At 39.4% G+C, this 15,000-nt stretch overlaps 1 protein-coding gene across 1 annotated transcript in view; it reads right to left on the bottom strand.

The window, feature by feature from the left end:
• The window catches only part of LOC115223215 (plancitoxin-1), a 24,347-nt gene that overhangs the window by 3,210 nt on the left and 6,137 nt on the right, over positions 1 to 15,000 (bottom strand). Inside the window, exons 2-6 of the mRNA XM_029793692.2 lie at positions 7,571 to 7,736; positions 6,356 to 6,431; positions 4,680 to 4,841; positions 2,794 to 2,994; positions 156 to 262 (exon numbers count right to left, since the gene is read on the bottom strand). Coding sequence (XP_029649552.1) covers positions 156 to 262; positions 2,794 to 2,994; positions 4,680 to 4,841; positions 6,356 to 6,431; positions 7,571 to 7,736 — 712 coding nt within the window. The remainder of the gene's footprint in view (positions 1 to 155; positions 263 to 2,793; positions 2,995 to 4,679; positions 4,842 to 6,355; positions 6,432 to 7,570; positions 7,737 to 15,000) is intronic.

Genomic DNA, 15,000 nt, shown 5'->3' with positions numbered 1-15,000 from the left:
GATGGTTATTACTGCCCTAAATTCCTTTGCTTTTGGGGGTGGTGTTCTTTATTAATATTCATTCTAGAGAACTTAAAACCGGAAAATTTGAAGTGACCAGGACCACATTCAAGAATATAGAATTACAACTGAAATGAATCAGTAAGCTTTCCTACCTGATATTTTCCAAGACAGAATGAAGGCAGTTTGCCCCGTCCATTTTGCCATGACTCAACCAGCAAACTACTACCTAGTGCTGGCGCCAACCAAGACGAGTAAAGGTCTGTAAAGAAGATGGAGACATTGAAAAAAACGAAATGGAATTATTGACAGCAACGACAGAATCAGCATCATCATTATCATCATCATCATAATGCCAAGACCCTTTGGCATTATGTCGTGCTTGGGACCCCATCAAGCCAAGCAAAATCACAGTTGGGGCGGCTACCGGTGCCATGCAAAGTTTGCACTGGTGCTGGTGGCATGTAAATACACCCCGGTGTCATTGCACAAATGGCACTTGTGCCGGTGGCATGTACAAGAATCCGTTACACTCTCGGAGTGGTTGACGTTAGGAAAAGCATCCAACCGTAGGAAACCCTGCCAAATCAGGCTGGAGTCTAGTGCAGCGTGCCAGCCCAGTGAAATTGTCCAACCAATGCCAGAATGGACAACAGACGTTAAAGGATGATGATGATGATCATCATCATCATCATTTTACCATCATGCTTGCATGGGGTAGATGGAATTCATAAAAGCAGATATTCTACAGCTGAATGCTCTACCTGTCACCAACCCTCACCGATTTTCAAGCAAGATAATATTTTTACTCTGCTCCGCTGGATGTGAACATGTTAGTGTACGTGTTTGACAGAGTGTCAGTGTTCTGAGAGAGAAGTTATGCATAAGAGGAATTGGTAGCTGTGTGCAAGAGAGAAGACTGTACTGGTTTGGTCATGTGATGTAGTTGGATGCCCAGCAGCTCCATAAAAAGGTGCCAGTCTCTCAAAGTAGAGAGGCACCTTTGAAAGACTGAGGAAGACCTGGGACGAAGAATTGAAGAATGACCTCAGGACACTGAACTTTTCAGGTGAGATGACAAAGGACCAAGATGCCTGGCGCCTGGTCATACTTAAGAAGACCCACTCCCCACAGCAAAATTGGTAAGACTGATCCTGCTGGTTGTGTAAAGCTCCCATGTGGTGTCATGTAAAAGCACCCATGTAGCATCACATAAAAGGGCCTGTGCAGTGTCACATATAAGCACCCATGTGGTGCCACGGGAGAGCACCCAGTACACTCTGTAAAGTGGTTGGCATTAGAAAGGGCATCCAGCCATAGAAACCAGGTCAACTCAGCCTGGAATCTGGTGCAGTCCCCCAGCTTGCTAGCTCTGGTCAAACTGTCCAACCCATGCCAGCATGGAGAGAAGACATTAAATGATAATGGTGATCAAATGTTTCCATGGAAAATTGGAAATGAATGGCATTGCTTGTAAAATGGTGACACATGTTTACAACTATCCTATCAAGATAAGTTAACACAACATACATATAATATAAGAGACCAGTACCAAGCCTTAAAAAGTAAGTACCGTTTGGAAATATGCTGTGCTTGAGAAGACCCAGCAAGCCAAGTGAGACTATAACTTTGTGGCCTATGCCAGGGGTGTAACCAGCCCACTTATGCATACCTTTCCTTCATTGGACACTAAACTCTGCTTGCGAAGGCCTGTTGAGGCAAGTGAAATCGAAATCAAATTCGATGACTGGCATCCGTGCTAGTGGAGCACTAAGAGCACCATCCGAGCGTGATCGTTGCCAGAGCAGCTAACTGGCTTCCATGCCGGTGGCACGTAAAAAGCACCATTCAAGCATGATCATTACCAGCGTCGCCTACTGGCACTTGTACCAGTGGCACGTGAAAAAACATTCAAGCGAGGTCATTGTCAGTGCAGCTGGACTGGCTCCTGTGTAGGTGGCATGTAAAAAACACCATCTGAGCGTGGCTGTTGCCAGTACTGCCTGACTGGCTCTCGTGCCAGTGGCACATAAAAGCACCCACTACACTCTCAGAGTGGTTGGTGTTAGGAAGGGCATCCAGCTGTAGAAACTCTGCTAGATCAGATTGGAGCCTGGTGCAGCCATCTGGTTTGCCAGTCCTCAGTCAAATCGTCCAACCCATGCTAGCATGGTTGACCTCAGGCAACAGTAAAAGACACTTGCCCAAGGTGTCATGCGGTGGGACAGAACCAGAAACCAAGCAATTAGAAAACCTGTGCCTATTGTAAATATAAGCATAAATAAATCATCATCATAATCATCATCATAGTTTAACATCCGTTTTCCATGCTAGCATGGGTTGGACGGTTTGACTGGGATCTGGGAAGCCAGGAGGTTGCATCAGGCTCCAGTCTGATCTGGCAGTGTTTCTACAGCTGGATGCCATTCCTAACGCCAACCATTCCGTGAGTGTAGCAGGTGCTTTTTATGTGCCACCAGCACAGGGGCCAGAGGAGGCTGGCAAATGGCCACAATCAGTTGGTGCTTTTTACGTGTCACCAACACGGATGCCAGTCAGGTGGCACTGGCATCAGCTATGATCGGATGGTGCTTTTTATGTGCCACCGATATGGGTATCATAACTACAATTTCCATTTGATTTTTATTTTGATGTTGACGTTGATGTACTTGACTCAATAGATCTCCTCAAGCACAGCGGGTCACTCTACGATAAATATATAAATACAAAAATAAATAAATAAATACATAAATACAAAAATAATTAAATATATTAAGTGTGTCTTTTACTTACCTGAATTAAACTTTGAAAATTTAGCGAAACTAACAAACTTTTTGCCACCTTTAGAAATAAGAATTTCAGTATGATTCCAAGGTGGATAAGAGACTTTGGAACGGTTCAAAACCACAGCAGCCATATCAGGGTTATCCATTACCATTGTTTGCGGGAAGCTTTTGTCGTATATTTGGGGATAGTTATACTTCAGCTGTTTTCCTAGAAATATGAAAGAAATTTTTTTCTTTAATTATAGACAGACACATGTATTATGTTTGTGTGTGTATTATATATATGTATATATATGCTGTTCTCTTCCCCTATCATTTTCTCTCTTATCCTTTCTCTAATTCCTTTTTGTCTCCCCTTCACTGTTTTCTATCTCTCTCTCTCTCCCCACCTCTTTCTCCTTTACTCTCTCTCGTTGCTCACATGCGATCATCGTCCATCTTTCTTTTCCTCATGTGATCATCTTTTTTTTTCCTTCAGGGCAGTTGTAAAGACTGCACGTATCCTATCTATCTCTTTCTTCTATCTTTTATTTTGTCAAAGAAAATATTTTCCCAGCATTCACTATTTTACCTTCGTCTAGTCAAACGACCCTCCATGTTTGTTTTCGTTTGGTTTCCTTGTATGTCTCCACTGTCCTGTTTTTGTCACCAACTTCGACCCTCCATAAATCCCAAATTTTATTTTGGCTTTTGTGGGAGCAACTGCCTTCAAAAAGTCATACCATCGTTCAATGCTCGAAATGAGGAGTAGATGGACAGCCAACAACTAATGAAGGGTTGTTCTTTATGTTACTTATCCTGTTTTCCATTTATTTCTCTTGTTGTTTGTGTATTCAACTCATTTGTTTTTGTATATCATGCTGTTTATGGTTTGTGAAGTCCTGTACCCATATGTGCATATATATGCCAAGGTAACATTTTTATAGGCGTAGGAGTGGCTGTGTGGTAAGTAGCTTGCTTACCAACCACATGGTTCCGGATTCAGTCCCACTGCATGGCACATTGGGTAAGTGTTTTCTACTATAGCCTCGGGCCGACCAAAGGCTTGTGAGTGGATTTGGTAGACGGAAGCTGAAAGAAGCCCGTCATATATATGTATATATATATGTGTGTGTGTATGTTTGTGTGTCTGTGTTTGTCCCCCTAACATCGCTTGACAACTGATGCTGGTGTGTTTACATCCCTGTAACTTAGCGGTTTGGCAAAAGAGACCAATAGAATAAGTACTAGGCTTACAAGGAATAAGTCCTGGGGTCGATTTGCTCGACTAAAGGTGGTGCTCCAGCATGGCCACAGTCAAATGACTTGTTTCAGCCACTTGACTGTGGCCATGCTAGAGCACCACCTTTAGTCGAGCAAATCAACCCCAGGACTTATTCCTTGTAAGTCAAGTACTTATTCTATCGGTCTCTTTTGCCAAACCGCTAAGTTACAGGGACGTAAACACACCATTTGGTGGACCCCAGTTGTTATTTCTATTTTTGAAGTCTGGTACTTGCTCTGTTTGTCTATAGTTGAAGACATTTTACAAAGGCACCATGCAGTGGGACTGAACCTGGAACCATGTGGTTAGGAAGCCATGGTTACACTCATACACATATACCCGGAAATAAGTATTGAACCCACTCCTATTTAAACGACAAATATGCTACTGTTGCACTAGTTAAAAAAGAAAACAAAAATACAAAAAAAAACAATAAACAGAAACAATAAGCAGTTCAGATAACGGACAGCGTTAACGACTTTTGAAAAAGTTGCAAGACAAAACGGAAATTTCAGGAAAAATAAATAAATGAGTGGAAATTTAACCGGTGAGTGTGTTAAATAATAAGGCACTAAAAGAGAATGACTCTCCCCAGACACAACAAAATAAACAAAAATTTGTATATTTACCAATTTTATTCATTTCCTTATAAGGGTATGTTACACATAGGAAAGTCTGACCGAAGTAGTGGCCATTATCTGGCCATTGGTAGCCAGAGTGTCTATAATCTGGAAATTTTGGTGTACTGTGAACTAACCAAAATCCAGATTGCTTGTCAAATGCTATCACACCTTGAAATAAGAGTAAAAAAATAAAATAAATTATTATCGATGTATGATGTTTTGATGGATGTCTGTTGAAGCAAATCATAATTTATATACATACATACATACATACATACATCAGAGAAACCCCTTCAGTCACGACACAGACCATGGGATTGCACCTAGAAAGTTACCCTCCTAGACACAAGTCTGGGCGAGGTTGTTTATGGAAGACCATGCATACCAGCCTCCCCTCTCCACGCCACCAATGTTATCCAAGGGAAAGACAAAGGTCAATACAGCTTGGCACCAGTGATGTCGCAACTCATTTCTACAGCTGAGTGAACTGGAGCAACGTGAAATAAGGTGTCTTGCTCAAGAACACAACACACAGCCCGGTCTGGGATTCGAGCTCACAACCTCACGATCATAAGCTCGACACTCTAACCACTAAGCCATGTGCCTTCACTTTACATACATAAACCCATACGTACATACATACATACATACATATATACATATCTTTTAAATTTGTTTATTGTAACATTTTGAATATGCAAATAAAGCTCCTATTCCATAATGCTAGTGACCCAGGTATGTGCTGGTGGCACGTAAAAAGCACCATCCGTCTGTGGCCGTTTGCCAGCCCCGTCTGGCACGTAAATGACGTCCATTGAGGTAAAAAGCATTCTGTGCCGTATGGATATGTCCCTCGTTTAAGAAACAGATTGGGTTTATTTACATTTGTGAAGAAAAAAAAGATACCCTTCTCCCACCCCTAACCCTAACCCTAAAACATTGAAATGCAATAGATTGATACTAGGGTCATTATTATGGGTGACAATTTCATATGACACCACTAGAAAAAACTGCCGTTCAAACCGAAAAGATCCAAAAAGTTTTCTTCTCTCTCAAACAGTAGAACAGTTGTCATCCTCATTTATTCCTTGTGGCATTGTATTTTATATCATGTATTTGACTATATATTTTGCAATCAATTCTGCCAGCTCACCGCCTTAAGATAGAAAAAGTTGTCAGCAGACAGCTACGGTACTGAAATCTGCACCCCTCAGATGCTGGCTGAGCACTCTACCATTAAGCTAAACTATCTGTTGATGACAGTCTCCATTAAAGGCAGTGAGCTGGCAGAATCGTTAGCATGCCGGGCGAAATGCGTAGCCGTATTTCGTCTGCCGTTACGTTCTGAGTTCAAATTCCGCCGAGGTTGATTTTGCCTTTCATCCTTTCGGGGTCGATAAATTAAGTACCACTTATGCACTGGGGTCGATGTAATCGGCTTAGTCCGTTTGTCTGTCCTTGTTTGTCCCCCTCTGTGTTTAGCCCCTTGTGGGTAGTAAAGAAATATATATATTTTGTTAGGGACGACCGTGCGGTGTTTTAAAGGAGATATTTGTCAACAACTCCTTACGTATGGTCGTATCCACTACATGGTAGTTAAACACGAACTCACAAGCTTGCAACAACAACCATGCTAACAACACTTGCAATAAGCGACATAAACAGTCAAGGATAATATTTACCTTTCGTGTGTCCATATGATTCAGTAGCTGAGTGTGTATCCGGTTTCTCATCATTGTACATCATATACATGAAACTCTGCAATGAGAAAGTTAAAAAAGAAACAGTGCATAAGTACCTGAAACCACAACTCAGTGCCTCTGTATGACTCGTCAGACCATCAATTGGCATCTGAAGAATTCCTTATAAAAGTAGGGAGGTCATCATCATCATCGTTTAACGTCCGCTTTCCATGCTAGCATGGGTTGGACGATCTGACTGAGGACTGGTGAACCAGATGGCTGCGCCAGGCTCCAATCTGATCTGCCAGAGTTTCTACAGCTGGATGCCCTTCCTAACGCCAACCACTCCAAGAGTGTAGTGGGTGCTTTTACGTGCCACCGGCATGAGGGCCAGTCTGGCAGTACTGGCAATGGCCATGCTCGAAAATGGTGTTTTTTATGTGCCACCGGCATAGGAGTCAGTCCAGCGGCACTGGCAATGAGGTATATATATTTTTTGCTATTATCTCATGAACATATACCCAGGTGTAGTTGTGTGGTTAAGAAGCTTGTTTCCCAATCACATGGTCTAGGGTTCAATCCCCCAGCACAACACTTTAGGCTATTGGCTTCTGCTCTAGCCCTGAGCTGACCAAATGGATGGATTTTGTGGATGAAAACTATGTGGACGTCTGTTGTGTGTATGTATATATATCATCATCATCTCTTAACATCCACTTTATATATATATATATGTGTGTGTGTGTGCGCATGTGTGTGTGGGGGGTGGGGGTGATGCTGAGTGTGGACAAGAACAATGTGAAATAAAGCGTCTTGCTCAAGGATACAACAGCCACTGGAAATTGAACTCATGACCTTTTGATCATGAGTTGAATACTGCAAACCACTATTCCATCTGCCATCCTGTGGAATAGTAACCTCTACCAAAAGTACTAGAATCAGAGGTCAACTCTGTAAAACTCCTCAGATGGCAACCATAGGTTCCCAAGAAGAAACTGACTCGGAAGGCTCTGGTAGCCTGATGCTCTTTCAGCAGGAGGACCAAAGTGCTGAATGAGATTGGTATAATCAAAGATTGGTATAATCAAAGCTGGAATGTTTACTCAAAAGGTCTACTGGGGTCAGAGCTGACTTGGTTTAAACAACAACAACAACAACCTCACACATTCTATGCACAAACTTATGACATACACCAAAACCATAAATATAACTCACCCCTTTCGTAGAATTTTCATATATTGGTCGTAGCGTGTAATAAATTGGTTGGCTTTTGGAATCGATGTTGTTTGGTGAATATTTCCAAGACTTCGCATTGGCGTCCATGTAATAGAACTCAGTTCCAATAACAGATGTGTGATGAGGAAGTTTGTATGCAATAAACCTGAAAAGAATTTCATACATGTCTGTATATTGGGTTTTTATTCGCAAACATAAGCAGGAGTGGCTGTGTGGTAAGTAGCTAGCTTACCAACCACATGGTTCTGGGTTCAGTCCCACTGCGTGGCATCTTGGGCAAGTGTCTTCTACTATAGCCTCGGGCTGACCAAAGCCTTGTGAGTGGAAGCCCATTGTATATATATATATGTATGTATGTATGTATGTATGTATATATGTATGTCTGTGTTTGTCTCCCCAACATCGCTTGACAACCGATGCTGGTATGTTTAAGTCCTCGTAACTTAGTGGTTCGGCAAAAGTGACCAATTGAATAAGTACTAGGCTTACAAAGAATAAGTCGTGGGGTTGATTTGCTCGACTAAAGGCGGTGCTCCAGTATGGTCACAGTCAAATGACTGAAAAAAGTAAAAGAAGAAAAAAAGAGAAACATAGCAAACCCAGTTGCTAACTGTGAACTATAAAATAACTTTTTTCAATTTATTAAACTTCAATATTCTTTTATTCTTTTATTTGTTTCAGTCATTTGACTACAGCCATGCTGGAGCACTGCCTTTAATCAAGCAAAACAACCTCAGGACTTATTCTTTGTAAGCCTAGTACTTATTTTATCAGTATCTCTTATTTCTTTATTGCCCACAAGGGGCAAAACATAGAGGGGACAAACAAGGACAGACAAACGGATTAAGTCGATTACGTTAACCCCAGTGCGTAACTGGTACTTAATTTATGGACCCCGAAAGGATGAAAGGCAAAGTCGACCTCGGCGGAATTTGAACTCAGAACGTAAAGACAGAAAAAATACCTATTTCTTTACTACCCACAAGGGGCTAAACACAGAGAGGACAAACAAGGACAGACAAACGGATTAAGTCGATTATATCGACACCAGTGCGTAACTGGTACTTAATTTATGGACCCCGAAAGGATGAAAAGGAAAGTCGACCTCGGCGGAATTTGAACTCAGAACGTTAAGAGAGACAAAATACAGCTAGGCATTTTGCCCAGTGTGCTAACGTCTCTTATTTCTTTACTGCCCACAAGGGGCTAAACAAGGACAGACAAACGGATTAAGTCGATTACATTGACCCCAGTACGTAACTGGGCTTTAAAGATATACTCTGTAAACATGTAATTAGTGTGTAATCTGTAATAAATTAATCACTGACAGAATAAGACTTCTCAGTCACAGTAATACAAATAAATGAGAAATAAACTTTACTTTTCTAATCGTTTTTTTCTTCCTTCTCGTTTTATATCTGTATTTTTTTAAGTCCATTTTTTGTTTTATTTTTTATTTTTATTTTTTGCAGCCCACTGGCTATCAATAGATAACAAAGATAACCACACTGTGTGGGGGGGGGAGGCACATGGCCTAGTGGTTTGAGCAGCGGACTCGCGGTCGAGGGATCGTGGGTTCGAATCTCAGACCGGGCGATGTGTGTGTTTATGAGCGAAAACACCTAAGCTCCTCGCGGCTCCGGCAGAAGGTAATGGTGAACTTCTGCTAGCTCTTTCACCACAACTTTCTCTCACTCTTTCCTCCTACATCTTGCAGCTCATCTGCGACGGACCGACGTCCCGTCCAGGTGGGGAACCTATACGCCAAGAAACCAGGAAACTGGCCCTTATAAGCCAGGCATAGCTCAAGAAGGAACAAACATACATACACTGTGTGTGTGTGTGTGTGTGTGTAATACAAGGAAGAAGAAAGAATAAGAAAACAGAAGTTTATTCTTTGATCTTGTGTATACTATGACCAAGAAGTATTATTCTGTTAGGGAAGTATTTATTAAAGATTACATACATCCTGTTACTGAAGAAGGTTGCTGCTGGAGTGTCATATATGTGTGGAAGCAGGATTTGGCTCCTTGCTATACCTCTGGAAATAATTATATATATATATTGGCATCCTTTTTGTCTCGGGAGACAATGGAGTTGCGCATAAAATAGTCCAGTCCGGCTTTTACATCTCATGTCCTGATACATCTCCTACTGTGGCTGTGTAGTCCTATCCTGGACAAACACACCCTCTGGCAGGTGCCACAAATGTAGCGAAGACTGTTCCTGGCTGGTTGTAATGCCATAGTTTCTTGTTGACGTCTTTTCTTGTCTTTCCATTTCTCCTCTCTCTCTCTCTGTCACTCCTTTGTATTCCCTCTTTTACGGTACGTCACCAATCTCCATGGTTGCTGGCAACTACTTCCCAATTGCTAATATTGATGTTGCAGGCCTTCATGTCCCTTTTAAACCCCAAATAAGATTAATTGAATCTTTTTGGTTTGAACAGCAGTTTTTTCTAGCGGTGTCATATGAAATTGTCACCCATAATTATGACCCTAGTATCGATCTATTGCATTTCAATCTGTTTTACGGTTAGGGTTAGGGGTGGGGGGAAGGATATCTTTTTTTCTTCACAAATGTAAATAAACCCAATCTGTTTCTTAAACGAGGGACAAATTCATATGGCACAGAATGTTTTTTACCTCAATAGATGTATTTGATTGGTTGAAATTGCAGAAATTGAAGAAAAAACAACAACAAATATCTTACAAACTATAGAATTTTCTTAATAAAGCCAAGAGAAAAAGATGTTTTATAAACACATTCTACCAGTATACGGAGTTTAAAAGTGTTTAGTTACGTGGAAATTATTTAAAAAAACTGCCGTTCAAACCGAAAAGATCCCCTTTCTCTTGGGGTTTTCTCTCAATTTCATCAAAAAAACTCTCCAAAATTGAATGTTTAAAAGAAAAGCAGAGACAATACATTTTGTATTCTAAATATAACTCAAAGAGGAGAAAAAGAAAGAGGAAAAGAGGAGAAAAAAGGAAGAAAAGGGAAAAGAAAGAAGGGAAGAAAGGGGGAGGAGAGAAAGAAAACAAAAAGCCTTTCAGTGATGACCACACCACACTTTTTTTGAAGTGGTCACCATCCTTAAACCCATTCTAATACAATAGTAAATGACTAAATAAATAAATGAATGGTGAGTAGGAAGGGGGGATCCCCCTTCACTATCTTCCTCTCTCTCTCTCTCTCTGTCTATCTATCTATCTATCTATCTATCTATCAGCCTATTTACCTACCTATATTTCTACCTATCTATCTCTGTTATCATGGAATCTCACCTCAAAAAAACAAAAACAATGTTCTCCTATTCTAAACAAAACCCAAAAAAAACATGTTTTATTTAATAAACTTATTAAATCTCATGTTTTATATCTGTATTTTTTTTAGTCCATTTTTTTGTTTTATTTTTATTTTTTGCAGCCCACTGGCTATCAATAGATAACATAGATAACCACACTGTATGTGTGTGTGTGTGTGTGTGTGTGTGTGTGTGTGAGTGTGTGTGTGTGTGGTGTGTGTGATACAAGGAAGAAGAAAGAATAAGAGAACAGAAGTTTATTCTTTGATCTTGTGTATACTATGACCAAGAAGTCTTATTCTGTTAGGGAAGTATTTATTGTCAGAATGTACAAGTTGTTTGTACATTCACAAAATTCTAAGCACTAATAATAATGAAGAAATAAAAAGATTCCTTTCCAAAATTCTGACAACCCTTTCTCTCAATATTCAATTTCTGTACACCACACCTAACACACTATACATATATACATCTGGGCTTCTTTCAGTTTCTGTCTACCAAATCCACTCATAAGGCTTTAGTCAGCACAAGGCTATAGTAGAAGACACTTGCCCAAGGTGCCATGCAGTGGGACTGAACTCAGAACCATGTGGTTGAGAAGCAAGCTTCTTACCACACTGCCATGCATATATATATTACATATATATTACTCTAAGTTGAAAAAGTTGCAAAGGCTGAAACCAGTTTTAAAATGTTCTTCATGATAAAATTATTTTAGCATTTTCTACCTTGTCTTATTTTCCTTATATATATACACATATTATTAGCATTATCCTGCATTTGAGAATTTAAAATCACTTTAATTTTCTAAGGCATCTCAACGCTTCTAAAGCAAACTTCTAAAGCAAATGTTCATCACAATTTGAATATAATATATATATATATACACAGACATGCAGGAAGTAAATAGACACCTTTAATTTTCAAAATTTCTGATCTAAGAATCTTAATGTGTTTTCAGCAGTGAAGAATTTTCAATGTAATTATTCTTTTTCATTCCATGTACCATTATATTAAACATTTGCGAAGAGTAACCATGCCACGCACAAAAAAATCAGCAGAACTGTCAGATTTTCAAAGAGGTTGTATTGTTGGACAATCTGAGACTGGTCTTTGCCAGTGAAAAATTGCCAAAAATCTTCAAATTCCTCTTGCAACTGTAAATGGAATTATAGTGCAATTCAAAAGCCAAGGAAAGAATCAACAGATTCTCGTCCTGGCTGACCTGGACCCTTGGAAAAGAGGCTTTGCTGTTTGAAGAGAATTGTGGAAAATGAACCTCGTTCAAAGGCTTCTGATATTGCAAAACAGCTAGAAGTTAGTCCAAGAACATGTGTTACATATCTGCATAAGCTTGGGTATTATGGACTAACAGCTAGAAGAAAACCTCTCCTTCAACCAGGGCACCATTCAAGTATGATCATTACCAGCGTCGCCTTACTGGCACTTGTGCATGTGCTAGTAGGGTGCTAATTCGATCGTGATCTTTGCCAGAGCAGCCAACTGTCTTCCGTACCCGTGGCACGTAAAAGGGCACCATTCGAGCATGATTGAGTGTGATTGTTACCAACGTCGCTTCACTGGCACCTGTGCCGGTGGCACATGTAAAAAAGATTCGAGCAAGGTCGTTGCCAGTACCACCTGACTGGCACCCATGCTGGTGGCACGTAAAAAGCACCCACTACACTCTCAGAGTGGTTGGCATTAGGAAGGGCATCCAGCTGTAGAAACTCTGCCAGATCAAGATTGGAGCCTGGTGCAGCCATCTGGTTCGCCAGCCCTCAACCAAAATCATCCAACCCATGCTAGCATGGAAAGCAGACGTTAAACGATGATGATGATGATGATGAAAAGATTTAAAAAATTAAAGGTGTCTATTTACTTCCTGCATGTCTGTGTATATATATATTTATATATATACTTGCAATGCACCCCAGTGTTACCTGGATGTTATGACCTACAGCTACATTGTATTTGCTCCTTTCTTAAGGGCAGAACTGGCACACGAGGAGTATGAAATAAAACAACTCTTATAAACATGTTTTTCAGTTATTTTCTGATCAATAACACTGCAGTTTCCATCTACCAAATTCAGTTACAAGTCTGTGGTTGGCCTAGGGCTATAGTAAGAAAACACTTGCCCAATGTACCATGCAGAGGGACTGAACATGGAACCATGTGGTTGGGAAGCAAACTTCTCAACCACACAGTCAATCTTGCACCTAATATGTGTGTGTGTGTTTAAATTTGTTGTTAAATCTAGCATTGTGTTCCACTGTGTCTCAAAGTTCATCAAGCAGAGATCTATAAAATAAGATAAATAAATTGATTTTGAATGTGATAAGGATAAAGATGATTATAGCTATATCACCATTCCTCTTTCTAGACCCCCCCCCCACTATTATCTTCTGCCACTATAAATTATAGTAGGCTTTGAGTATCTTTCTCTAAATTCTTTCTGCCACAATAATAGCAACGAGAAGTAATATAATTATTTTAGTCCTTAGTACTGATGAAAAATTTGCTAAAAATTTATAATAGTGTACCCTGTATGTTGGAAATCTATATGGTCTTATGCCTTAATTGCTTGAATGGAGCCACTTGAAATGGCCGTAATGCACTGATACCTGGACTTCCGTGTTACTTATATGCTTTTTATTCACCTAACTTCAAGCTGTGTGGATAATACCAGACTGACTTGGTACCTCAACTCAAATACCTAATTCAAATGAATCTTAATTATGTATCAGCGCCGCCTTGACTGGCTTCTGTGCCAGTGGCACGTAAAAAGCACCAACTGATTGTGGCCATTTGCCAGCCTCCTCTGGCAGCTGTGCTGGTGGCACATAAAAAGCACCCACTACACTCACGGAGTGGTTGGCATTAGGAAGGGCATCTAGCTGTAGAAACACTGCCAGATCAGACTAGAGCCTGGTGCAGCCTCCTGGTTCCCAGACCCCGATTGAACCGTCCAACCCGTGCTGGCACGGAAAACGGACGTTTTACGAAGATGATGATGATATATTTCTTCAAAGGATACTACATAAGCCAAATATACCTGAATACAACTCATTTAGCAAGAACTCCCTGCTCAAATGAGCCATGATACCACAAAACCTGACTTTAAGTGGATTTAGCAAATTCTGACAGGTGCTATTAAGTCAGACATGGCCTGAGCCAGTCTTTAGTCGAAACATATCTAAGTTTATATATATATATATATATATATATATATATATATATATATATATATATATATATATATATATATACATGAGGTGTATGGTGCATTACTGGAGCCTGGTGCAGCCTCTTGGCTTCCCAGACCCTGGTTGAACTATCCAACCCATGCTAGCATGGAAATCGGATGTTAAACGATGATGACATATACATATATAAGCATATACATATACATATATATATATACATATATACATATATACACACATGTATGTACATATACATATATACATATATAAATGTACATATACATATATACATATATAAATGTATATATACATATATACATATATAAATGTATATATACATATATACATATATAAAGTACATATACATATATACATAATTATTGTACATATACATAATACATATATATATATAATATCTATATATATATATACATATATTATATGTACATATACATATATACATATATATATGTATATATATAACATATAATACATATATATATGTACATAACATATATACATATAGAGTATATATATACATATATATACATATATATATGTATATATATACATAATATACATATATATAGTACATATACATATATACATATATATATAATATATATATATATATATATATACATAATATATGTACATATACATATATACATATATATATAATATATATATATATGTACATAACATATATATATATATATACATATATATATGTACTTACTTACTTTGATACTTTGATAGGTTTCGGCCATTATTGGCCCAGGCCATGTCTAACTTATAGCACCACCTGGTGAAGTCTTTCAAGTCAGAATTTGGGCACTATGGCCCACTCAAGTAGAGAGTTATTGTTTACAGAGACATATCCGGGTGTAGGG

This window comes from Octopus sinensis, linkage group LG22, assembly GCF_006345805.1.
Source record: "Octopus sinensis linkage group LG22, ASM634580v1, whole genome shotgun sequence".
NCBI lineage: Eukaryota > Metazoa > Mollusca > Cephalopoda > Octopoda > Octopodidae > Octopus > Octopus sinensis.
Note: the sequence above shows the minus strand (reverse complement) of the source record. Positions and strands in the feature narration are given on the sequence as shown.